Consider the following 25566-nt stretch of genomic DNA (forward strand, 5'->3'; position numbering starts at 1 on the left):
TCCAGGCATGCTGGGAGTTTTACAACAGCTGGAGGCACCCTGTTTGGGAATCATTGGCATAGAATACCCCTATGTCCACCCCTATGCAAATCCCTAATTCAGGCCTCAAATGCGCATGGCGCTCTCTCACTTTGGAGCCCTGTCGTATTTCAGGGCAGTTTTGGGACACATATGGGGTATCGCCATACTCGGGAGAAATTGCCTTACAAATTTTGGGGGGCTTTTTCTTCTTTAACCCCTTATGAAAAGGTGAAGTTGGGGTTTATACCAGCATGTTAGTGTAAAAAAAAAATTTTTTCACACTGACATGCTGGTGTTGCCCTATACTTTTCATTTTCACAAGAGGTAAAAGGGAAAAAAGACCCTCTAAATTTGTAACCCAATTTCTCCTGAGTACGGAGATACCCCATATGTGGGAGCAAAGTGCTCTGGGGGCGCACAACAAGGCTCAGAAGGGAGAGTGCGCCATGTACATTTGAGGTGATTTGCACAGGGGTGGCTGATTGTTACAGCAGTTCTGACAAACGCAAAACAATAAATATCCATATGTGACCCCATTTTGGAAACTACACCCCTCACGGAATGTAATAAGGGGTGCAGTGAGCATTTACACCCCACTGGTGTATGACAGATTTTTGGAACAGTGGTCTGTGAAAATGAAAAATAAAATTTTTGATTTGCATAGTCCACTGTTTCAAATATCTGTCAAACGCCAGTGGGGTGTAAATGCTCACTGCACCCCTTATTAAATTCCATGAGGGGTATAGTTTCCAAAATGGGGTCACATGTGGGGGGTCCACTGTTCTGGCACCATAGGGGCTTCCTAAATGGGACATGCCCCCCAAAAATCCTTTCAGATAAACTCACTCTCCAAAATCCCATTGTCGCTCCTTCCCTTCTGAGCCCTCTACTGCGCCCGCCGAACACTTTACATACACATATGAGGTATTTCCTTACTCGAGAGAAATTGGGTTACAAATTTTAGGGTGATTTCTCTCCTTTTACCCCTTGTAAAAATTCAAAAATTGGGTCTACAAGAAAATGCGAGTGTAAAAAATGAAGATTTAGAATTTTCTCCTTCACTTTGCTGCTATTCCTGTGAAACACCTAAAGGGTTAAAACACTTACTCAATGTCATTTTGAATACTTTGGGGGGTGTAGTTTTTATAATGGGGCCATTTATGGGGTATTTCTAATATGAAGACCCTTAAAATCCACTTCCAACCTGAACTGGGCCCTGAAAAATTACGATTTTGAAAATCTTGAGAAAAATTTGAAAATTGCTGCGGAACTTTGAAGCCCTCTGGTGTCTTCCAAAAGTAAAAACTTTTTTATGCAAAAACAAAGTAGACATATTGTATATGTGAATCAATATGTAATTTATTTGGAATATCCATTTTCCTTTCAAGCAGAGACTTTCAAAGTTAGAAAAATGCTAAATTTTCAAAATTTTCATGACATTTTTAGATTTTTTACCAAGAAAGGATGCAAATATCAGTGAAATTTTACCAATAACATAAAGTAGAATATGTCACGAAAAAACAATCTCGGAATCAGAATGATAAGTAAAAGCATTCCAGAGTTATTAATGTTTAAAGTGACAGTGGTCAGATTTTCAAAAAATGCCCAGGTCATGAAGGTGAAAATGGGCTGGGTCATGAAGGGGTTAAATGTCAACAAAAGTTAGATTTAAAAAAAATTTTAAGTAAGTATTTTATTGAATTATGAACAAAAGTTAGATTTAATTTCCATCATTTGCACTTTCAAAATAACAGAAAACAAAAAAATGGTGTCTGCAAAAGTTTGGGCACCCTGCAGAAATTATAACATGCACTGCCCCCTTTGCAAAGCTGAGACCTGCCAGTGTCATGGATCTGGGGAGACCAGGTGACGTCAATCTCAAACGTTTTAAATGCCCAGACTCATTTGAACTTGCCCCAACAATCAGCACCATGGGTTTTTCTAAGGAGTTGTCTAGAAATCTGAAACTGAAAATAGTTGAGGCTCACAAAGCTGGAGAAGGCTATAAGAAGATAGCAAAACATTTTCAGATGTCAATATCCTCTGTTCGGAATGTAATTAAGAAATGGCAGTCATCAGGAACAGTGGAAGTTAAAGCAAGATCTGGAAGACCAAGAAAAATATCAGACAGAACAGCTTGCAGGATTGTGAGAAAAACTATTCAAAACCCATGTTTGACTGCACAAGCCCTCCAGAAAGATCTGGAGGAACACTGGAGTTGTGGTACACTATTCCACTATAAAGAGATACTTGTACAAATATGGTCTTCATGGAAGAGTCATCAGAAGAAAACCTCTTCTACGTCCTCACCACAAAAAAAAAAATCAGTGTTTGGAACTTTGCAAATGAACATACAGACAAGCCTGATGCATTTTAGAAACAAGTTCTGTCGACCAATGAGGTTAAAATTTATCTTTTTGGCCGGAATGAGCAAAGGTACGTTTGGAGAAGAAGGGGAACAGAATTTAATGAAAAGAACCTCTGTCCAAGCATGGGGGTGGATCAGTCATGCTTTGGGGTTGTATTGCAGCCAGTGGCCCAGGGAACATCTCACAAGTAGAAGGAAAATGGATTCAATAAAATTTCAGCAAATTTTGGATGCTAACTTGATGCCATCTGTGAAAAAACTGAAGTTAAAGAGAGGATGGCTTCTACAAATGGATAATGATCCTAAACACAACTCGAAATCCACGGGGGATTACATCAAGAGGCGTGAACTGAAGGTTTTGCCATGGCCTTCACAATCTCCTGACCTCAACATAATTGAAAATCTATGGATAGACCTTAAAAAAGCAGTGTATGACAGACAGCCCAGAAATCTCAAAGAACTGGAAGACTTTTGTAAGGAAGAATGGGCAAAGATACCTCAAACCTCAAGAATTGAAAGACTCTTGGCTGGCTACTAAAAGGGTTTACAAGCTGTGATACTTGCCAAAGGGGGCAGTACAAGTTATTAACTCTGCAGGGTGCCCAAACTTTTGCAGATGCCATTTTTTGTTTTCTGTTATTTTGAAAGTGTAACTGATGGAAATAAAATCTAACTTTTGTTGACATATTATAAGAATGTCTAATTTTGTCATTTGATGCCTTTTTGAGATTTTTTTCATCTTTCCTTGGCTTCTTTATGCACATTAATACAAATTTTTACCTGGGGTGCCCAAACTTTTGATCCCCACTGTAAGTGCATACCACATACGTACATCTATGTGGTGTGCCATTTTGTTCCTGTTAAAGGCTTAAGGGTCTAGTTACTGTGAAAGGCCAGCCAAAAGTACACACCTGCTGCTGTTCTAGACAAATACTGTTTTAAGCGTATTGGAGCGTATTGTCCTTCCCTCATATATGCTCTAAGTATGTCAGGCGTAGAAGTGCCAGGACATGCACAGAGGATTGGCAGTCGCCTAAATACATCAGGCACAGATAGAGGTTGCAGCAGACTAGGGACAAGTGGTGGCAGGAGTCCCAGTGAGAGGTCTGAGTTCCCGGGATCAACTAGCGTCTCGAGTAGCAACCCATCTGCCGTCATTGACTGGTTAACTCGGTTATTCACTTCATCACAAATTACATCTGATACCCCCAGTGGGTGGGTTCCTTAGACACAACCCTCAGTTGGCATGACCCGGGAGCAGTCCCTGTCCTTCAATTGCTTCTGTCCTATGCTGTTCCCTCCCCCATAGAAGTATCTCATTCTGTGGGTTTAGCTCCACTATTTAATCAGGATGATCTACTAGAGGACAATCAGCAGCTACTGCCCAGCCAAGAAGTGGAGGAGACATCCCCCGCTTCCTTCACTAGGCGGGCAAGTAGTGATGAGGAGAGTGGCATGGTAGATGGTGTTGGGAGTGTTCAGGCTCCTGAAGCACGCACTGTTGATGAACTTGATTAGGTCATCAGTGATGTGCAGACACAACTCGATGATGATGACGCCGATCGCACTTGGGAGCTGGGTGCAGAAGGGGCTTCATCATTATCAGGAGAAGAGGGTGGCAGGTTGTCCGTGAGGCAGCAGTTGAGCCAGCAAGTTGGTAGCAGGGTTGGAAGTCAGCATGGTGGCAGCAGTGGGAAGTCTAGAGCCAAATGTGCCCAGGGCAGACCACCTGCCTTGCAGCAGCCTACCTGCCAGGGAGGTATTGAAACAGGGGTCGCTGGAGTCGGCAGCAGTAGCAGTCAGTCAGTGCACACTGTTGGGGGGAAAATTAGCTACTCAGCGGTGTGGCAGTTTTTTTTATCAAGTATCTGGAGGTTGTTAACATGGCCACATGCTAATTTTAAAAAATATCTTCAATCTTTTCAATTGTGAGGCCCTATGTTCTCATCAGGCTGCCGTCACCTCCAGGCTGTGTCATTCTGTCACCATATGGTGTCCTCTTGCTGCGGCCAAGTCCAGGCTTTGTCATTCTGCCACATTTTGGTCTCCTCGTGCTGCTGGCACATTGCATAAAAATGTTTATGTTATTCTATATAAAATCTTCAATTTAAATTTTAAAATATATCTTTAATCTTTTCACTTGTGAGGCTCCATGGTCTTGTCAGGCTGCTGCCACCTCCAAGCTTGGTCATTCTGACACATTTTGGTATCCTTATGCTGGTGCCACCTCCAGGCTGTGTCATTGTGCCACCATGTGGTCTCCTCATGCTGCTTGCTCATTAAATTAAACTTTATATTAATCTATTTTAAATCAATTCAATAAAAATTTTACAAAATGTCTTTAATATTTTTAATTGTGAGACCCTATGGTCTCGACAGGCTGCTGCTACCTCTAGACTCTGTCATTGTGCCACCATGGGACTCCTTGTCAGATTGCATTTTGGGGTCATACAATATTAGTTCAAAGTAAACTCTTTGGGCACCAGGACATTAAATTAAAATTTAAAAAAAATCTCTTCAATCTTTTAAATTGTGAGGCCCTATGGTCATCGTCATATATTACCTGTGGAATTACCACAAGAATCCAATGAAACAGGTTGGAGCGATAACAATTAACCATAACTGATTAAATGAAACATTCGCACTTTCACAGTCAGTGGCGCTGAGAGGCAAGGGCTGGAACAGGTGGTAGCTCGCCTGGCGGAGGACCGCCAGCTCGATTTTAAGATACAAATGCAAGCTTTTTCACTGCAGCCACTTCTAGCTTTATGTGTCCACTTATCCAACGGAACAGAGGCTGAATGTGCTCCTGTCCAAGTTGCTTGTACTGCAGTCCCTCCCTTTTCAAGTGGACACTCGTGGGGGTGCGCTGAGAGGCAGAGGCTGGGACAGGCATTAGCTGGCTTCGTGGCGGGCTGCCAGCTCGATTTTAAGATACAATTACAAGTGTTTTCACTGCAGCAACTTTTACACTGCAGCAATTATACACTATTGGAGCTGGAACTCTTTTTATTATAAAAATACAAAAACTTATACAATACAGAATACAAAATAAAACAAGCGTAACCAGCTATAACATAATTACAAGAACAAAAACTAAAAAATAGCACAACTTTTCTTATATAAACATAAAATTCAGCACTACCAGCTGTAACTGAAAATCCTCCATACTCTGGAAAAGTAGAAAACATAACAGAAACATAACAAAAACACACCACTACAAACTTTTTTTTCCTACACTGTATACATACATATACATACACACACATGCATATATATATATATATATATATATATATATATATATATATATATACACAGTACAGATCAAAAATTTGGACACAGCTTCTCTTTCAGAGTTTTCTTTATTTTCATGACTGATTCACACTGAAGGCATCAAAACTATTAATTAACAAATGTGGAGTTATATAAATAACAAAAAAGTGTGAAAATATGTCATATTCTAGGTTCTAGCCACCTTTTGCTTTGATTACTGCCTTGCACACTCTTGATGAGCTTCAAGAGGTAGTCATCTGAAATGGTCTTCCAACAGTCTTGAAGGAGTTCCCAGAGATGCTTAGCACTTGTTGGCCCTTTTTGCCTTCACTCTGCGTCCAGTTCACCCCAAACCATCTCGATTGGGTTCAGGTCCGGTGACTGTGAAGGCCAGGTCATCTGGCGCAGCACCCATCACTCTCCTTCTTGGTCAAATAGCCCTTACACAGCCTGGAGGTGTGTTTGGGGTCGTTGTCCTGTTGAAAAATGAATGATGGTCCAACTAAACGCAAACCAGATGGAATAGCATGCCGCTGCAAGATGCTGTGGTAGACATGCTGGTTCAGTATGCCTTCAATTTTGAATATATTCCCAACAGTGTCACCAGCAAAGCACCCCGACACCATCACACCTCCTCCTCCATGCCAGCATACCTGTGAAGTGAAAACCATTTCAGGTGACTACCTCTTGAATCTCAACAAGACAATGCCAAGACACTGTAAAGCAGTAATCAAAGCAAAAGGTGGCTACTTTGAAGAACCTAGAACCTAGAAAACAATTTTCAGTTGTTTCAAACTTTTTTGTTATGTACATAATTCCACATGTGTTAATTCATAGTTTAAATGCCTTCAATGTGAACCTACAATTTTTATAGTCATGAAAATAAAGAAAACACTGAATGAGAAGGTGTGTCCAAACTTTTGGTCTGTAATATGTATATATATGTATATATATATATATATATATATATATATATATATATATATATATATACTGTACACACATTATTTTTAATTTTCCCTTTTTTCTTTTTTTTTATTGTTATTTCTTTTTTTTTTTGTATACAATATTTGTTTATGTAACTAAAATAAAAATGTGCACTGCCCTGCTATACCATCCATACTTGGAAGAAGAAGAGGAATAAAAATAAACAAATAAATTACAACATAATAACATACAAAACCAAACACACACATATCGAAAGTACCAATGAAAACATAACAGATCCTGGACTAACAAAATTATAACAGAAAATCATAAAAATATTTGTGACACCGCACACACACACATATCAACATAACATCTGGCCCGACTGCCTTATCTACTATAATATATAACATACAAAACAAAATACAGTGGTCCCTCAACATACGATGGTAATTCGTTCCAAACGACCCATCGTTTGTCGAATCCATCGTATGTTGAGGGATCCGTGCAATGTAAAGTATAGGAAGCTGTACTTACCTGTCCCCGCCGCTCCGCACCAGGTCCTCACCGCTCCTGCTGCTGTTCCAGGGGCTCCCGATGCTGTCCCGCTGCTCCGGTGTCTTCTTCGCGATCCTCCGGTGTCTTGCGCATCTTCTGCAGGGTCCGGGTCTTGCTTTCCGGTGACGTTATTACGCTGCTGCGCGGCGTGCGTAGTGACGTAATAACGACGCCGGAAAGCAAGGCCCGGACCATGGAGAAGATGCGCAAGACACCAGAGGATCGCGAAGTGGCCGGGAGCATCGGGAATAGGTAAGTGAACCTGCTGGGGCACATTACACTGCTATCCGACAGCAGCTTAAGCATTTTGCACTGTCGGATAGCAGTTAATGCAATGGCCCCGACATATAAAAGCATCGTATGTCGATGCTGACATCGACATGCGATGGCCTCTGAGAGGCCATCGTATGTCGATTTTATCATATGTCGGGGCCATCGTAGGTCGGGGGGTTACTGTATACATATAGAACACAATGTAACTATAAATATAATATAATAATATGTACAGAAGAAAACCTACAAAAACAATAAAAAAACATAAAGAAACCCTACACTAAAACTGTCCTCTCACCCACACCTCCTGTACATGGGTCAGAGTCCATAGCCTCCATACAGTTCACATATGCCCAGTCCTTAACTGACCAATATCAGGTCCCCGAAAGAAGCAAAAAAAATAAATAAATAATAAAAATAAAAAAACACAGCACACAAATACACTCAGCCCACCTAGCACTCCTCCCAACCAACTTATACACAAACTTATACCCACAAAAACACAACCCACTTTAGGCCCAAGTTTGGTTGCCTGTAAGCCCTTCATACCATATCAACCTAAAACAAAACAAAAAGCTGGCGTGTGCATGCACTAGCCCACCACCAGGAAGAAGGATGACAGAATTGATAAATCAAATTTAAACTCTTCCCCTAATTTTCCCCTAAAATTCTCCCTAATTTTATCCCTCCATTAAAACTAACCCTGCTCTCACCCTATCTCTTTCCCTATAACACTGCCCCTAACCAAAATAAAGGTACTCTACCCAAAAGGTCTAGTACCTAGGGCACATCAAAAGAAAATCCCCTCCATAGAAGAGATGCCCTACTGGTACCAAGACTGCCATACTCCAAAGACCTGATCTTCCCAAGGTCACCAGTGATGTTCTTACACACCTCCACCTCGGAGAGGACCTTCTGCGGAGTAGACACTAGACACCGTGCATTCCACATGTAGTACCTAACCACTAAACTGACTAGAAACATAGTGCCCCGATCTCGGCTACCCAGGTTTTTGAATGCCCCATAAGCACACTCTTAATAAGCAAGGCTGGCAAGTTGACTCCATCCGATGGAAGCGTCCACCCCGATATTAAAGGGACAATGAAGCAGGAAGTGGTCCATGCTTTCCAGTACTTCAAGTTCCTGTACTTCAAGTTGTCCCTCACATATAGTTTCCCCTGAAAGCAGTGTCAGGCCAAGTCCCAAAACTTCAGGGGGGATCCTTTTCATGTTTAAAAGACACAACCCCACCTATAGATCCCGACCTGGGCAGTCCCTGAGCACCAGAGGCTTCTGGAAGTGAGTCAACAGAACCTGTTTGTCAATGAACTGCCTTGAATGAGTCCTGATCTCCCACACTCCCAGACCCCACCGACGTAACGCCTTCAGAGTCAGGGTAGCATAAGCCAGAAGATGCCCATGGGGCATATGGAGGTCCTTCACTCGCCCTCCTGTCTCCCATTCCTGGAAGAAAGGCCGAAACCATTCCCTGCAGGACAGTACCCATGGGAAGCCCTCTCAGACCAGAGGATTGAAATGTTAGCTTTCAAAAAGGTGTTCGTTGAGAACACCACAGGGTTCACCATAGATAAACCCCCTAGTCTCCTCGTGCGGTATGTAACCTCTCTCTTGACCAGGTTCATCCTGCTCCCCCATAACAGTTGGAAAAAACAGGCTGTAGATCCTAGTGTAGTATGCCTCTGGCAAAATACATACACTGCCCAGATAGATAAACAAAGAAAGCAGGTACGATTTGATCAGGTGTACCCTTTCCCTGAGGGTCAAAGACCAACCCTTCCACTGGTTCACCCTAAGCGGCATCCTTAAGCTTACCATCCCAGTTTTTGGAGGGATAATCATCCTGGCTGAGAGTGATGCCCAGAATTTTTGCCGAGTCCTGGGGCTCTGGAAGGGTGTCCGGGAGATCAAACGTGGGATCTTCCCCTCCCAGCCAGAGACTTATCCCAGTTGATCTTAGACCCGGAAGCCTCCAAGTAGCACTCCACCTCCGACATCACCACATCGACATCCTCTCTCGAGCACACGAAAATGGTGACATCATCAGCGTACACCACTACTCTCTGGGCGACACCAGACTCCGCCAAACTCATCCTGCGTCTCGCCAACGGACCGCGATCTGCCCTCCGGATGGAGGGATAGATCGCGAACACGTATAAAAGCAGGCTCAAAGGACAACCCTGAAGGACTCCGAACCCCACCTCAAAAGAGCGACCAGACCACCTGTTCACAAGCGGGAAACTCTCTGCCCCTGCTTATAAAGTCACAAGCCAATTCACAAAGGTATCCAGTAAGCCATATCTCAGGAGGACGGACCAGAGGTACTCTTGGTTCACTCGAACAAATGCTTTGGCCTGTTCCAAAGGCCCGCCATACTCTGTTCCACTTTTCCCAGACACCGAGAACAGCACTTAAGGTGCTATGGCCTGGAACAGAGCAGTGCTGAGCCTCCGAAAGGAGCCGGGGTGCCAACTTGACCAACCGATTAAACAATATTTTGGCTAGAAGCTTCCTATCCGTATTGAGAAGAGCTATGGGCCTCCAGTTCTGAATACAGCTCAGATCTTTACCCTTAGACAGAAGAATCAGGGCTGACCTCCTCATTGACTTTGGCAGAGAGCCAGAGGAAAGACACTCATTAAAGACCTCGGTCAAGAGGGGAGCTAAAGACTCCTTAAAGGTCCTGTACCACTCAGATGTTAAGCCATCCAGACCTGGCGACTTCTTAGGGGCAAGCCACTTGACTGCCAGTCTCACTTCCTTTTCCCTGATTTCCTCGGCCAAAACGCAAAGAGAGGGGTCTACCCCTGGCTCAGGAACAGTTTCAGTCAGGAAAGCCGACATCCTGTCTCGATCTAGATCCTTCCTTCCCAAGAGGTGTGAGTAGAACAATCTGACAACCTCCAAGATCCCTGATCTGGACCGATTCAGGGATCCTGTACTTTCAACCAGTCCCGAAATGACCTTACTACTCACTGACATCTTGTAGTTTCTGTAAGGGTCGGGTGAGCGGTACCTCCCGAAATTCCTCTCAAAAACCAAAAATGTGTGCCTGTCATACTGACACTTCATCAGCAATGATTTCACTCTGGAGATATCCTCCTGGCTACCTCCAGTCGAGACAAGGAGTTCAAGTTTCCTCCTCAGACCCCGATACAAGCAATACCTGTTCAAGGACCTGAGGCGGAAGAACCCCGCAACCCGCTTCTTGAACATCTCCCACTAGTGTTGCTCACGAATATTCGCAATTCGAATATTATTCGCGAATATCGCATATTCGCGAATTCGCGAATTTCGCGAATATAGCGCTATATATTCGTAATTACGAATATTCGTTTTTTTTTTTTTTTTTTTTTTTTTTTTTTCACAGTACACATCACAGTGATCATCCCTCTCTGCTTCCAGCTTGTGTGGTGTAAAGAAGGCTCTAATACTACTGTGTGAGACTGGCGCGCGAAAATTCGCATATGCAAAAATTCGCATATGCGAAAATTAGTACATGCGAATTTTCACATATGCGAATTTTCGCGTATGTTAATTTTGTATATGCTAATATGCACATATGATAGTTTTCGCATACGCGAATGTTCGCATATGCGAAAATAAAACGGGAATATAACGAATATGCGAATATTCGCGAATATATGACGAATATTCGTCCATATATTCGCGAATATTCGCGAATTCGAATATGGCCTATGCCGCTCAACACTATCTCCCACCACTCTAGCTTATTGCTACAAAGGCCCAGCAAAGGTACCTGAATCTGAAGAAAATCCTCAAAGGACTGTCTCATCTCTGCTTCCTCCAGGAGAGACGGATTAAGCCTCCAGTAACCTTTGCCAATCCGAGGAGTTTCTGAAACATAAAAAAAAAAAGAAATCAAACAGTGGTAGGAAAACTCTACCTCAACCGCAGACACTGCAGAAGAGACAGCTTCCTCCTTTAAATAAAACCGGTCTAGTCTAGACCTACAGCTACCTCGATGATAGGTGAAACCCGTGTGGCCTGAGGGGCTCCGGATGTGGGCATCCTCTACGCGAGCTTCCCTAACTATGCTATTGAGAGCTATGCTATCATAAGCCAACCAATCATTGGAGCCTCTCCTATCTTGGGATCTCGTGACATTATTGAAATCCCCTCCAAAGATTACCTGTTGGCTCGTAAAAAGGAAGGTCTTAATCCTCATAAAGAGATCCTTTCGCCCCCACTTTGTCTGCGGGGCATAGATGTTTATGAGCCAAAGCTCCTGTCCCTTCATGAGGACATCCAAGATCAGGCACCTCCCCATTTCTACCTCAATAACCAATCGGCATTCAACAGCTGCGGAAAAAAGGACTGCAACCCTACTATACGGCTCCGACGCAAGAGACCAGTGGGAGGGGCCACGCCTCCACTCTCTCCTGGCTTTAAACATGGAGGCAAGATCTGACAACCTAGTCTCCTGTAAAAAGAAAATGTCGGCCCCAACACGGCCGAGAAAATCAATGGCTGCAAATCTAGCCGTATCAGACTTAATACTGGCACAACTAATGGACGCGGCCATCATTGGTGATTGAGTAACCCTTAACCTCTCATTTTTGCCTTTTTATTGGTTTCTTCATCCCCAGACGAAGAGGCCTCCTTGTCTTTGGATCTTGTTTTGGATTCTGTTTGATCCATTATCGGGTCCCCATCTATGCCTGGCTTCAGGATGGCCCCACCCCCAGGGGAAACCTTCCCCGCAGGACAAGGCCCAGTTCCCCCCACAGGGCTCCCCACTACAGGCACCCCATCCACGCCCCCCCCCCCCCCCCCCCGCCAAGGGAGGAGATGTTTTCAAGGACAGAGTACTGCTTAGACAGGTCAAACAGAGTGGTTGGTAATCTTCCACTCGGGACCCGGTCCGCATCACTGGGCTTTACAGAGGACACCAACCTCTTCCCCCCCCTTCTTCCCCTTTTTATTACCCTTCACTTTTGGCCTCTCCTCCTTCTCCTCATCCACACTTTCATAGTGGGAGGAATCAGAAAGAACGGCCCCACCACCTTCCTCGTTGGACATTCTCCTCATCTCCTCATCCAGAACGTCATCCTCCAGAGCCTCAGCGATTACAGGACTAACCTCAGGAGCAGGACCAGGAGCCACCTCAGGTTCCCCACCCCTTCTATGGCTATCATCCCGCCTTGGATTAGTGGTATCTCTTCTCTTCACTAGCCCTGTTGTGCCCTGCCCCGCACTCATGCCCTCCCCAGCCGGGCAACATTAACGCTCTCCCCGACCGAGGCGACCGTCACACGGGAAAAGGCACTAGGACAACGACTGAACGGGTTGCCTAAGACACCACACAGGTGGCACCTGATCTGCCTACAATATGCGGCAAGATGACCTACCCCACCACACATAGAATAGACCTATACAGTACCGGCTGCACTAAAGTGGGTGGGGCTGCCACACCTGTGACAGACCTTGGGCTGCTCCTGGTAGAAGACCTGGATCCTGTCTTTCCCAAGAAAAGCAGCCAAAGGGATGTGGGCAACAGTGTTCCCCGAACCCTTTAATTTGACAGAAAACGTCCAGGCCCCAGACCAGATCCCATACTCATCCAAGTTCTTTTTAGGCATGTCCGTCACATCGCCGTACCTCCCAAGCCAGGTCATGATATCATAACAAGACATCGACTCGTTATGAGTCAAAACAGTCACTTTCTTGACCAGGTTCTGGCGCGAAACCACCTTTACAGCAAAATCATGCCAGCCGGGCTCACTCTTCACCACTTCATAGTTCGACCAGAAGAGCTCCGGATCCTCCAGCCGAACAAAGCTGATGTCGAATTCGGAGGTGCCGTAGGGGTGAATCAGGGCAAAGATGTCACTTGCCCTGAATTCCATCTTGAGAAGGAGCTCAACCACCTTACCCCTAGGTGGGCAAACATCTTTGCCCCACCAAACCAAGCGGACCACATTCCTACGACCACTCTCTGGCACGGGTGTCGGAAGGGACCAGACCACCTCCACATTCTGCTCTCGGAAGGCCCCCAACCCGTGTCTCTGTATCCAGAAAGACAGGTCAACCGAACCCCTTCCCGTCTACCTGGTTTGACCTATCTCCCCTACGTAGAGCCTCTAGGAGGCACTGTTGCAACTGACTGTTCCCAGAGCCAGATGAAGACGGGGACCCCCCAGATCCCCCGGCAGTGACCAGACCCCAAACCTGTACACGAATCAAAAGCCTTGCTAACCATTTTCTGGTTGTTGGCATCACAAATACCCCTCAGCCTCTGTCTTCATCTGTTTATATGCAGCAGGCTTGTTGGATCCCTCCGACATCAAGGGCTCAGGGACATCTTCTGTCATGGACATAGGTTTCCCCGCCCCCTTTCTTGACACTGCCGCCATCGACCTGGGCGGGAGCTGCCCCTTCAAGCGCACTACTGCCCTACCTCCTACTCCCAAGCGGGGGACAACCGCAACACTGGAACCTTCTTGGGGACCGCTCCCCAAGCTGACAATGTCTGATGCCCCACAGCACCATGACCAGCACCACCGTTCTCACCCAGGGGACCGCCCCCTGAAAGGGTGATTTCGCTTACCTACCCCAGCACCAGGACACCCCCCCCTCACAGGGGGATGCCGCAGAGCACCAAAGCCGCTCAGGGGACTGCCCCCTAAGCCAGTTTGGGAATTCATAGAGACCCCGAGTATGCCCTGCCCATCCCTACCGACAGGACACTCGGCGGGGTCTCCGGCACCCCCTGCAGCACTCGCAGCCATCTTGAGCGCACCACTGTACCCCCCATGCTGGCCCTGTTCAACTTCAGAAACAGGGTCGGGCAGTTTGGGGGGCCCAGCAGCCTTAACCCACTGACCAGCAGGTCCAGACTGCTGAAAGAAGAGAAAACAAACTTAATTATTTATTCTTTCTTTAGTTTTTTCTTTCCTTTTTTCTTCCTCTGCTTTCCAGTCTTGTCAGGACCCATTTTGTCACCAAAGGTAAAGTTTTCAAACCGAGTGGGGGACTCCTGCATGACAATGCCCTGGAGCACCCCACCCTCCAGGAGACTGCTGTTACTATCCGACTCATATTCACTCTCATCCGAGGAGGAGGAAGGCAGGGCGACCCTCTGGGCTGAGTCCAGGTGATCCTCGCTGAGGGGCAAACTGTGAGTGGGGTCACACAGGCACCAACAGGCACTGCCTCAACAGTCACTGCTGAACCCCCCTTACTACCCCTAGCCACTTCACCACCTTCTCCACCTTTACTGCCATTATCTTCACTGGGGGGAAAAGCAGGGGTGGGGGTGACACAGAAACCACACTATTGTTAGCCAGTGTATCTTCTGCACCACCCTCACTTCCCCCAGCCACTTTACCATCTTCTCTGCCATAACTATCTTCAATAGCCTCCACCTGCTCCTTCACCGACAGCACTTCATCTTCACCACCACTACTCTCCCCATCATCCTCCACCACAACCTCCTTACCTGGGGTTTTCATGGCGGCGAATCTGTTGTCGTTTAGCAACTTCTCCATGAAGGTACCACTGTCTTCCACCAGCTCTAGCCTCCTCTCCTCCAGCTTTTTAATTTCTAGTTTTAATGCGTCCATGTATTTTTTAAGTTCTGGCCTCTTCTTTTTGGAACCAGTGTTATGGGGGTTCCTTACCAGCTTCAGGTCTTCCCTTGCTGCATGAAGCTCTTTACTGCAGGCTTCGTATTTCTTGAACCTCGCTGTATATGGGAACAGAAGGTGTCCATTAATTCCCTGGATCCTCTGTTCCCCCACATCTCCACATCAGCCACACTTTTCTTGCTTGGCTTTTTCTTTGCCGTCGCCTGGGAAGCAGAGCCTATATTGCTACAGACTCTGCTTGATCCTCTCCCACAGGCCAGAATGTTGGCTGTAGCAGGCTGCTCTCCACCCCCGCCAGCCTAGAATGGGAAGTGGAGGCAGGAAGCCCTCCCCAGGAGCCTGCCATACTCCTGGAAAGAGGCTAGTTGGAAAATCTATATAGAAAATAGGAGAGGCTCCTATCTGCTAGTCACCTTGATCCGAGCAACTCAAATAGCACCTATACCCACGGTGTCGGAAAGTTAAAGTTATTAAAAAGGAAAATTGAGGCTCAGGATCTTGAATACTGGATAGACATTTATTAATTAATTGTTTAAAATATTAAATGTGCTCCGTGACGCACAGGGCCCTTGTGGGTCAGTGGGGACACAAAATACAATTTAATAAATTACAAATTTACATATATAGCATAGAATACATTATACTATAAACATATAAATCTATATATGTAAAACTCAAGGTGTGTATGTGTGTATGTTTCAACATCACGTCCAAACGGCTAAAGATTTTAACATGAAACTTGGCACACATGTTACTTATGTGTCAACAACAAACATAGGATAGGTGATTTAACCCTTACTCACCCCATTTGCCAGGGGCAGGGTTTATGTTTAAAGTCCCATACAAGTCAATGGGAAATATATATTACTGCATAACTTCCAAACGACTGGAGATATTTTGATAATACTTGGTCACATGTTACTTATATGTCCACTTAAAATATAGGATAGTTAATTTAACCCTTAACTACCCCCATCTGTGAGGGTCCGGTTTTTTGTGTAAGGTCTCATGCAAATTAATGGGAAATATATGTTCCCAAATAACTTCCGTACGGCTGGAGATATTTCAATACCTGGTACACATATTACGGGTCGGGATAGGAGGTCGGGATAGGAGGACGGGATAGGAGGACAGGATAGGAGGTCAGGATAGGAGGTCGAGATAGGAGGACGGGGTAGGTGGATGGGATAGGGGGACCAGGATAGGAAGTCGGGATAGGAGTTCGAGATAGGAGGTCGGGATAGGAGGACGGGATAGGAGGACAGGATAGGGGGACGGGATAGGAGGACGGGATAGGAGGACGGGATAGGAGGATGCGATAGGAGGTCGAGACAGGAGGTCGAGATAGGAGGTTGGGATAGATGGACTGGATAGGAGGACGGAATAGGAGGTCGAGAAAGGTCGAGATATGAGGATGGGATAGGAGGACGGGATAGGAGGTCAGGATAGGAGGTCGGGATAGGAGGTCGAGATAGGAAGTCGAGATAGGAGGACGGGATATGAGGACAGGATAGGAGGACGGGATATGAGGACGGGATAGGAGGATGGGATAGGAGGTCGAGATAGGAGGTCGAGATAGGAGGTCGGGACATTAGGACGGGATGTGAGGATGGCATATGAGGTTGGGATATGATGACGGGATAGGAGGTCGAGATAGGAGGTCGGGATATGAGGATGGGATATGGGGTTGGGATATGACAACAATATATGAGGATGAGATGTGAAGTCAAAAGCTTCCTCCTTTTATTTTCCTCCCCAACAAGGATTAGAAAGAAAAAACCAGGCAACGCCGGGTATTCAGCTAGTATATAATAAAATACAATTAATATAAAAGCCACACATCTGTGGATATTCCAGCCTGTAAGAATAAAATTAAAGAGTGGTGCACGTGTCTTTTGAATAGAAAGAAATATGTAAAGTGAAGAATTGTACTGTTCAATGCACTGTTTGTAGAATGAGTGGTATCCGTTGGCAACAATGTAACAATTATTGCATGGTAACAGTGTAGCAATGTCTGGTATACTAGCAGTGTTAATGAGCAAACAGTAGCAATGTTAAGTATACTTGCAGTACTGAAGAGCTTAAGGATAGATCGCCGCTTAGAGACTCGGCTGTCTTATATGGATAGCGGTGATAGTGGGCTTCAATGATGGGGACTGCAGCTCTTTAATGAGCCGTGAATTTCTCCAAATTGCGTAAAATGCGCGGAGAGAAGGTTCAAATTCACGGTCCTATTATGTGTGGCATATGCTGATAGAGACTCAGCCGTCTCAGAAGTTACAGCAATAATAAAAGATCAAGTTTTTTTTAGGCTGTACAGGTAATCCCCGATTTGGTCAGAGGGTATGTGGTGTCCTCGTGGCCGTGGCAATGCGCATAAGTAACTGGGGCTTAGCGAATGTCGTATAAGCGCAATGGCTGTATTCCAATATAGAGGCTGAATATATGTGGCGTTGGTAGCGGAGCTGGAAATTCTACTGGCTTTGGCCTAGTTCCTGGAAATCTGGAGCTCTGGTAACAAACCGTACCAATCTGGACCGAACCAAATTTTTCTAAATCCGCGGAATCACATTTTTAAATAATTTGCTCATCTCTAACTACTATCTCTGATGTAACAAAATAAAGAAAGAAGGGGGAGTGCTTGCGCTCAGGAACCAGATATCAATAGACAATGTAAAAAGTGGGTAAAAATTAATTCAACTCACTCCTTTGTTGAATTCATTTTTACCCACTTTATACATTGTCTATTGATATCTGGTTCCTGAGCGCAAGCACTCCCCCTTCTTTCTTTGTTTTGTTATATTATTGAGCCTGGGTGGATACTATCTTCCGGGGAATTGGAGCTGCGCCCTCCCTATCACTAGGGATCTTGGACAAGAGGAACCAGGCGTATATTGTCTACCTACTTGGCCCTAGGAGTTGTGGAGAGTCAACCAATTGAAATTGGTGTCCCTTCACCACGCCAGGTGAGTCTATCAGAGTTGTTTTGTGCCATTATTTTACCAATCATTACTTGGATGAGCGCTGCTGGTTTTTGTAATTTTTTTGTTTGTACTATCTCTGATGGGATTTGTTCTCTATAGATCTCTGCTGCTCCGTCACCTGCAGTCATATACAGGGAGAGAGCCTGCAGTCAGAGACAGTATAACTGCAGCAGACATTTGGAGATATCATTCATGACAATGTTACCTGTCAAATGTGAAGTTAAAGTACTACAGCTTTTAGTCTGTATTTTTAATGCAATTTATATAGTTTATTTTTATTATTGCATGCATTTTGAACCCATAGAGTGCATTACAGGACTTTGAGCTCGCTTCAAAGCTGGAGTATAGCGGCTGCGATCAGCAGACAGGGCTCACTGCTAATGCCAGACATCAGTGTGATCGCAAAATGCCCAACATTAACCCATTAGATGCTGAGATTTAGAAGTAGATTCCGGCATCATAAGGTGCACAAATACAGGGGCATTTATAAGGGTGTGGCTTTACATGGATGAGCGCACAGGGGCCCCATGATCATCTATTGCCCTGGAGTTATCAGTCCACCCCTGCACTGGTATATTAGATATACCTTTCCATTACTAGGGTTGGACCCCCTTTTGCCTTCTTTCTCAGTGACATACTTTCTACAGAGATTTTGGTCCACATAGACATGATGGCCTCACACAGTTGCTCCAGATTTGTGAGCTGAACATCCATAATGTGAATCTTCCATTCCATCACATCTCAAAGGTGCTCTATTGGATTGAGATCTAGTGAATGTGGAGGCCATTGCAGTACAGTGACCATATTGGCATGTTCAAGAAACCAGTGCGAGGTGATGAGACCTTTGTTACATGGTTTATTATGGTGCTTAAGACAGGCCTTAATACATTATAAATTGTTCAGTAATGACATGTATGGTAGGTTATTACCTAATCTGGGAGTAATGCACTACTTTTTTATCCTCATAAATGTCAGGGTACATGTGACATGCTGCTCATTATCTTGATTCTCTGAACACATAGATAACAAGTTCTATAAACTTTTTTATGAGTTTCGGAATTCGTCCTAATGAGGGCTATTACACACATCTGTACAGGTTAGCAATATTACAGTATTTCTTCACATCATTCAACCCTTAGAGGACACTGCGGTTTTCATATTTGTGTTTTTATCTTTTCTTCCTTGCCTTTTAATAGCCAGAAGTTTTAAAAATTTTCATCTACAGGGCCATAGAAGGGCTGTTTTTGCATGACCAATTTTACTTTGTAAAATAGTCAATCATTGCACCACAAGATCTACATCAAAGCCCCCAAAAAAATATTTGTGGAGTGGAATTGGGGAAAAAATGCAATGTTGGGTTCACCAAAGCCAGATGTAACGAAGAAAACTGTGTCCCTGTAGTGAAATGTGACCCTCAGCACAGGGACACAGATTTCTGCTTTACAGCCCGCTCCCTCTCACTCCATCCTTGCTATCCTCTCTCAGGGGGACAAGGACACAGTTTCTAGGCACATCTCCCCACCACTTAGACAGACCGTGGAGCACAGCCAGAGGAGTGCTCTAAAGCCTTTCTCCCACCAGTTCGCACATCTATCCCCTACCCGCTAACTGTTGCAAGACTACAATTCCCACAGCATGCCCTTACATTGAGGACATGTTGGGGGTTGTAGTCGTGCAACAGCTAGAGGACGGATGGTGGATGTTCAGCACAGGCGGGTAGGAGAAAGGCGGGGAGATGTGTGGAGAAACTGTGTCCCCATCCCCCTGAGAGAGAGTCTGTCCCTGTGAGAGAGGGTAGTAGGGATGGAGTGAGCGGGCTGTAGATTAGAAAACTGGGTCCCTGTGCAAAGGGTCACATTCTGCTACAGGGACACAGTTTTCTTCATTACACTGACTCCCAGTTAAATGAACTAATGACTAGTCAGTGATGGCCATTCAGGGCGGGGGACAATTTAAAGTGCAGAGTTTTTATATGCCTCACCGGGGAGTGGAGCTTTCTTGGTTTAACAATTAGGATTGCAGCAGGTCTCAGTAGTGAGACCCGATGCAATCAGTCCCTCAGCCCCTGCACTACAAACCCTAACATGGCACAGACTCTGTTCCATGATGGGAGTAGTAGTACAAACACTACTGCAGTCACCACAGCTACCCACAGATGGGGGAACTACTACTCCCATCATGGAAAAGAGTCAATTCCATGATGGGAGGAGTAGTAGTACTGCAGCACTGAAGAAGTCCTGGGTGGCTGTGAAGTAACGTTTAAAAAGCAGTGCAGAACCATGCTCAAAACCATGGTTGACCACGATTTGGTGCACAAAACCGTAAAAGTTCAAAAAGTTACACAACTGGATACATTTAGTTGTATACGTTTTTGAATGGTAGGTCAATGTCAGTTTTCATAGAGAAAATGTGTATGGCAACCATTTAGCAAAATCCTGATATGGATGAACCATTAGAAATTTTGATCTAAAGCACTTTTGGTATTCAGCAAAATTAATGGGTTACCTTTTATCCCTCCAAGTTACTTCCTGTTTACCAGGAAGATTTTTATGGACTTCTAACAACTTACTTAACTCTTAGATGACACAGGTCGTACATCTATGCTCTGGTCACAGTAAGGGTATATGAAGACTGCTCACAAGCAAGCTTCATACCTAAAAAGTCCCAGCTGCTATCAACAGCTAGGAAATACTGCTAATTGGTCACATTCCACTACAGGAACACAATTTTCCTCATTACACTGGTCGGCCGGGGAACATGCCGCATGCCTCCCCGGCAGGAGCCATCCCTCCTGCTACTACTCCCATCATGGAACAAAGTCTGAGCTGTGAAGGACCAGTCAGTGCCACCTATTCAGGGCTCCTGGTGGGGAATATGGGAAATTTAAAGTGCAGAGTTTTAATACACCCTTGGAAACAGAGCGGCAAACCGCCCACTTCCCTGGTTTATAAGTTAGTGGGACCCGATGTGATCAGTCCCTCAGCCCCTTTACTACTACCCCCAACATGGAACAGACTCTGTTCCATGATGGGAGTAGTAGTACAAACGCTACTGAAGTCACCACAGCCACCCACAGATGTCCCTCAGCCCCCAGCCCCTTTACTACTACCCCTCAGCCCTCTAGTCTCTCAGCCCCTTTACTACTACCCCCAACATGGAACAGACTCTGTTCCATGATGGGAGTAGTAGTACAAATGCTACTGAAGTCACCAAATCCACCCACAGATGTGGGGAACTACTACTCCCATCATGGAAAAGAGAACTGCAGAAGTCCTGGGTGGCTGTGGAGTAACGTTTAAAAAACAGTTCAGAACCGTGCTCAAAACCATGGTTGACATGGATTTTGTGCACGAAAAAAACTGCACAAAACTGTACCAGTACAAAAAGTTACACAACCGTATACATTTTGATATAAAGCACTTTTGGTATGCAACAAAATTAATGGGTTACCTTTTAAACCTTGTTTTTACCTTTTTTTTAAATGCACAATTTTGCAATTTTGTCAGTTTTTTGTTTCTCGTTTTGGAAAAAAAAATGATATAAAACTGTTTTGCTAAATCGTGATGTGAATGTAGTCTAACATACAGAGCTGTGGTAAAATTTTATATTACAGAATCATAGGCCTAATGACATATAGGTTACGCTTCAGCTTTTTTGGCCTATATTTGTATTCTTATTTTCATGTTTTTTGCATGAGGCCATGTTCACACCCAGTGAAATATTTTTAGCTATAAAACCATGTTTTTACAGTTAAAAATTAGGTTAAAAATAAACAGATTGTTGTCAAAGAAAAAACAGACAATCCTGCACAAATAATGGAACAAATCAGATTTTTTTGTCAACAGCTATAACATTTATCTGCATGCCTTTTATTTTTAAACAAACCCAAGTAAAAACGGCCATGCAATGTTAAAAAAAACTATTTCTGTTAGAGATTATATTGAATAAAAAATGGCCACAAAAAAATATTATGTGCGGGTTCTTAGCCATTGTTTGCTTTTGATCCAATTTGTTAGCAGTTAACATTTCAGAAAACAGCCCAAAATACTGCGTGGGAACATAGCCTTTCTTAAAATTCAAAAGCTATCTACAGGCTCTTTTGTGCTACCAGTCATATTTGGGGCTATGCTCACACACAGTATTTTTTTCTTAGCTGTTTTTGTTCCATGTTTTTTGTCATTAGAAAATTTAGTTTTGCCATAAAAATAAGCATTTTCTTAAATGGGCACTGTCATGAAATCAAAAAATTGATCTGTTGTAGTACTTAAGTACTACAACATATCTCTAATATACTTTAATAAAAAAAAGTGATTTTAAAACAGTTTAAAATCACTTTTAAATTTGGCCACTAGGGATCGCCCTCCTAATGGCCGAATGCATTAGGCAGTGACGTCACTAATGAATTTCAACTCGTTGAAGCCTGGCAACGAGTAGAAATTCATTCACTGTGGTGCTCGCTCCACAGCTTTGAAAGAAGAGGACACGCGCAGGCTCCCTGGCAGGCCCACGGTTCCCGGCGACAGGTAAAAATATCTATGTCATGTCTGTTTTCAATGTGTTTTTGTGCTTTTGCGGGGGGAGGGGAGGGGGGGTAGTGGGTTGAGCGGCGCAGCGGGGCCAGGGGGGTTGCGGGCTGCGCGGCGGGAGCGGGATGTGCCGCCATTCACCTATACAGTATGCCTCCAGTTGTTTCCCCACTACAACTCCAAGCATGCCCTGACAGCCAATAGATGTCAGGGCAAGCTGGGAGTTGTAGTGGGGAAACAGCTGGAGGGACACTGAATAGGTGAACTAAGGGGGGTGGGGAGTGAGTTGAGCGGTGCGACGGGGGGGGGTGGCGGGGTTGCGGGCTGCGCGGCGGGGATCACAGATACTGTTTTCAGCTAAACAGTATGCCTCCAGTTATTTCCCCACTACAACTCCCAACATGCTCTGACAGCCAATAGATGTCAGGGCAAGCTGGGAGTTGCAGTGGGGAAACAGCTGGAGGCGCCCTGTATAGGTGAACTACGGGTGGAAGTGTCGGCCCCAGCAGGCATCAGTGACGTGGTGCCTGCTGGGGAAGTGAGCACACTACCAGGCAGACAAAAAGGCATTTTTTAATATGTAAAAAAAAAAATTAAAGGCAGGGAGGGGGTTAGGGATAGATGGGTAATAGGCAGGGACAAAAAAAAAAAAAAGTGATGGTGGGAGCTACCCTTTAACATTCTTTAAAAAAAATATTGTTTTTGCTAAAGATGGATAAACACTAGTGGTCTCCTAGTCTGATCTGTCCTAACAACATCAAATGTTAACAGATTTTCTGATAGGGGGGGTTATCTTCCTGCATTGCTAACCCTTGTACCTGGTTGAACTCAGCCGTGGCAGAGATCTGCAGTATTTACAAAGGGGGACAGTGATTTCCAGGTGCGAAATAAACCGATTTCCTGTGGACTTGCATCCTAAACTGTGGACATGGTACACTCTGGTGCAGGCCATGTGACACGGAAGAAGAAGGGAGGAGAGAAGGAAGCTAGTTGTCAGAAAGAAATGTCCCAGCTGCTAGCAAGACTGTTGGAAAAATGAGCAGCCATATAGAGAAAAAATAAGGTATTTTTTACGTATAAAATATGTATAATAATGTTTATAATCATTTTAGGGCTAATTATGACACCAGTTTCAGCATTTGTAGATATTTTACAACTAATTACAGTAATGCTTTAAGGACAATTTTTCATTTTCGCAGTTTCAGTTTTTCCTCCTCGTCTTTTAATAGCTTTAAAAAAAAGGGGGGGGGGAGCTCAACGCAAATATAGTAGTAAGAAAGCCTAAACCGATGATACTTTTAATAGCTATAAAAAAGGGGGGGGGGAGCTCAACGCAAATATAGTAGTAAGAAAGCCTCAACCGAGTTTAGCACCTACCCTTGTGCCAAAAGGATAATTTAGTAAAACAGAAAAAGATGCAGTCCTACTAGGCATAGGGGAAACAGGAACAAATTGAAGGAATAGGAAGAAGTGTCTAAAACATAAATAAATACATTGTATTTATTGAATAATAGTCTCAATGATGTTCTAAAGTCTGGGCAGGGCCCTTGCCACAGACTGAACAAAATATATTAAAAGAATATTAAGACATATATTGTACATAAAATATACATAAAATATGCACTGTTGCTGGAAATAGATTGTTAAAAAGTCTTGAGAATAAAATATATTTGGGCTAGTGGGTTAACAAGGTCAAATGGCAGTTTTGGGAGCGCTGGAGGCTCTTAAGTAAATGCCCACTGTAACAGTTTGTGCGCATATTAGCGCTAATGCAAGAAGAACAATAATCGTGTATCTCCGCTAGCATGGAGACTGGGTAATGTATTTGTGGTACGACCCGACGGCACGGGAAGGTATAGAGAGACGCGTGGAGTCCGGTGGTGGTGATGTCCTGGATGCCTCTTAGTCCCGGTAGCACGGGAGCAGATGAGAGAGGGGTCCGGTGTTGAAGATGAGTTTTACAGCGTGTGGCAGCGCTGTGAAGTGCCTCTCTGCCCCAACGGCACGGGGGTCAGATGTAGAGGTGAGGATAGCCCAATAGGTGTCCCGATCAAAGTGCAGATTATAGCAGTCTAAACCAGATGTGTTTCGGGGAGCTGGGTCCCCTTTTTCAATGGTAACAATGAAAAGTAAATGCTTTCCGGCAGCTCATTCGCGTTGTCCCATCACCTGTCTCCGTCGCATCCGATCGGTGTTTTATTGCTCAAGCCTGAGCTACAGGCTTTAGCAATCGAGCCCCTAGAACGCTGATCCATGCAAAGCTATGGCTTTGCAGGGATCAGGGTAAAAGATCAGTGTGTGCAGTGTTATAGCCCACTATGGGAGCTATAACACTGCAAAAAAAAAAGGGGAAAAAAAAACTTTGTAAATAAAAATAAACATATGTGATATTGCCACGTGCGGAAATGTCCAAACTATAAAAACATATTGTTAATTAAACCGCACGGTCAATGGCGTGCGTGCAAAAAAATTCAAAAGTCCATACTAGCGTATTTCTAGTCACTTTTTATATAATAAAAAATGAATAAAAAGCGATCAAAAAGTCTGATCAATTCAAAAAGGGTACCGATAAAAACTTCAGAACACAGTGCAAAAAACCTGCCCGTAAATGGAAAAGTAAAAAAGTTATAGGGGTCAGAAAATGACAATTTTAAAAGTATTAATTTTACTGCATGTAGTTATGATTTTTTTTCTTCAGAAGTACGACAAAATCAAACCTACATAAGTAGGGTATCATTTTAACCATATGGACCTACATAATAAAGAAAAGGTGTCATTTTTACCAAAAACTGCACTGCATAGAAACTGAAGCCCCCAAAATTTACAAAATGAAAATTTTTCTTCAATTTTGTCTCACAATGATTTTTATTTCCGTTTCGCTGTGGATTTTTTGGTAAAATGACTAATCTCACTGCAAAGTAAAATTGGTGGCACAAAAAATAAGCCATCATATGGAATTTTATGTTCAAAATTGAAAGCGTTATGATTTTTAGAAGGTGATGAGG

General features: G+C 44.2%; 1 protein-coding gene across 1 annotated transcript in view; it reads left to right on the forward strand.

Annotated features, from left to right (window-relative positions):
- Positions 1-14552, forward strand: part of LOC130285299 (carboxypeptidase O-like) — a 188439-nt gene extending 173887 nt beyond the window's left edge. Inside the window, exon 15 of the mRNA XM_056536655.1 lies at positions 14384-14552. Within this exon, the coding sequence (XP_056392630.1) occupies positions 14384-14552 (169 nt within the window). The remainder of the gene's footprint in view (positions 1-14383) is intronic.
- Positions 14553-25566: the final 11014 nt, after the last annotated feature.

Source organism: Hyla sarda, chromosome 8, assembly GCF_029499605.1.
Source record: "Hyla sarda isolate aHylSar1 chromosome 8, aHylSar1.hap1, whole genome shotgun sequence".
Lineage (NCBI taxonomy): Eukaryota > Metazoa > Chordata > Amphibia > Anura > Hylidae > Hyla > Hyla sarda.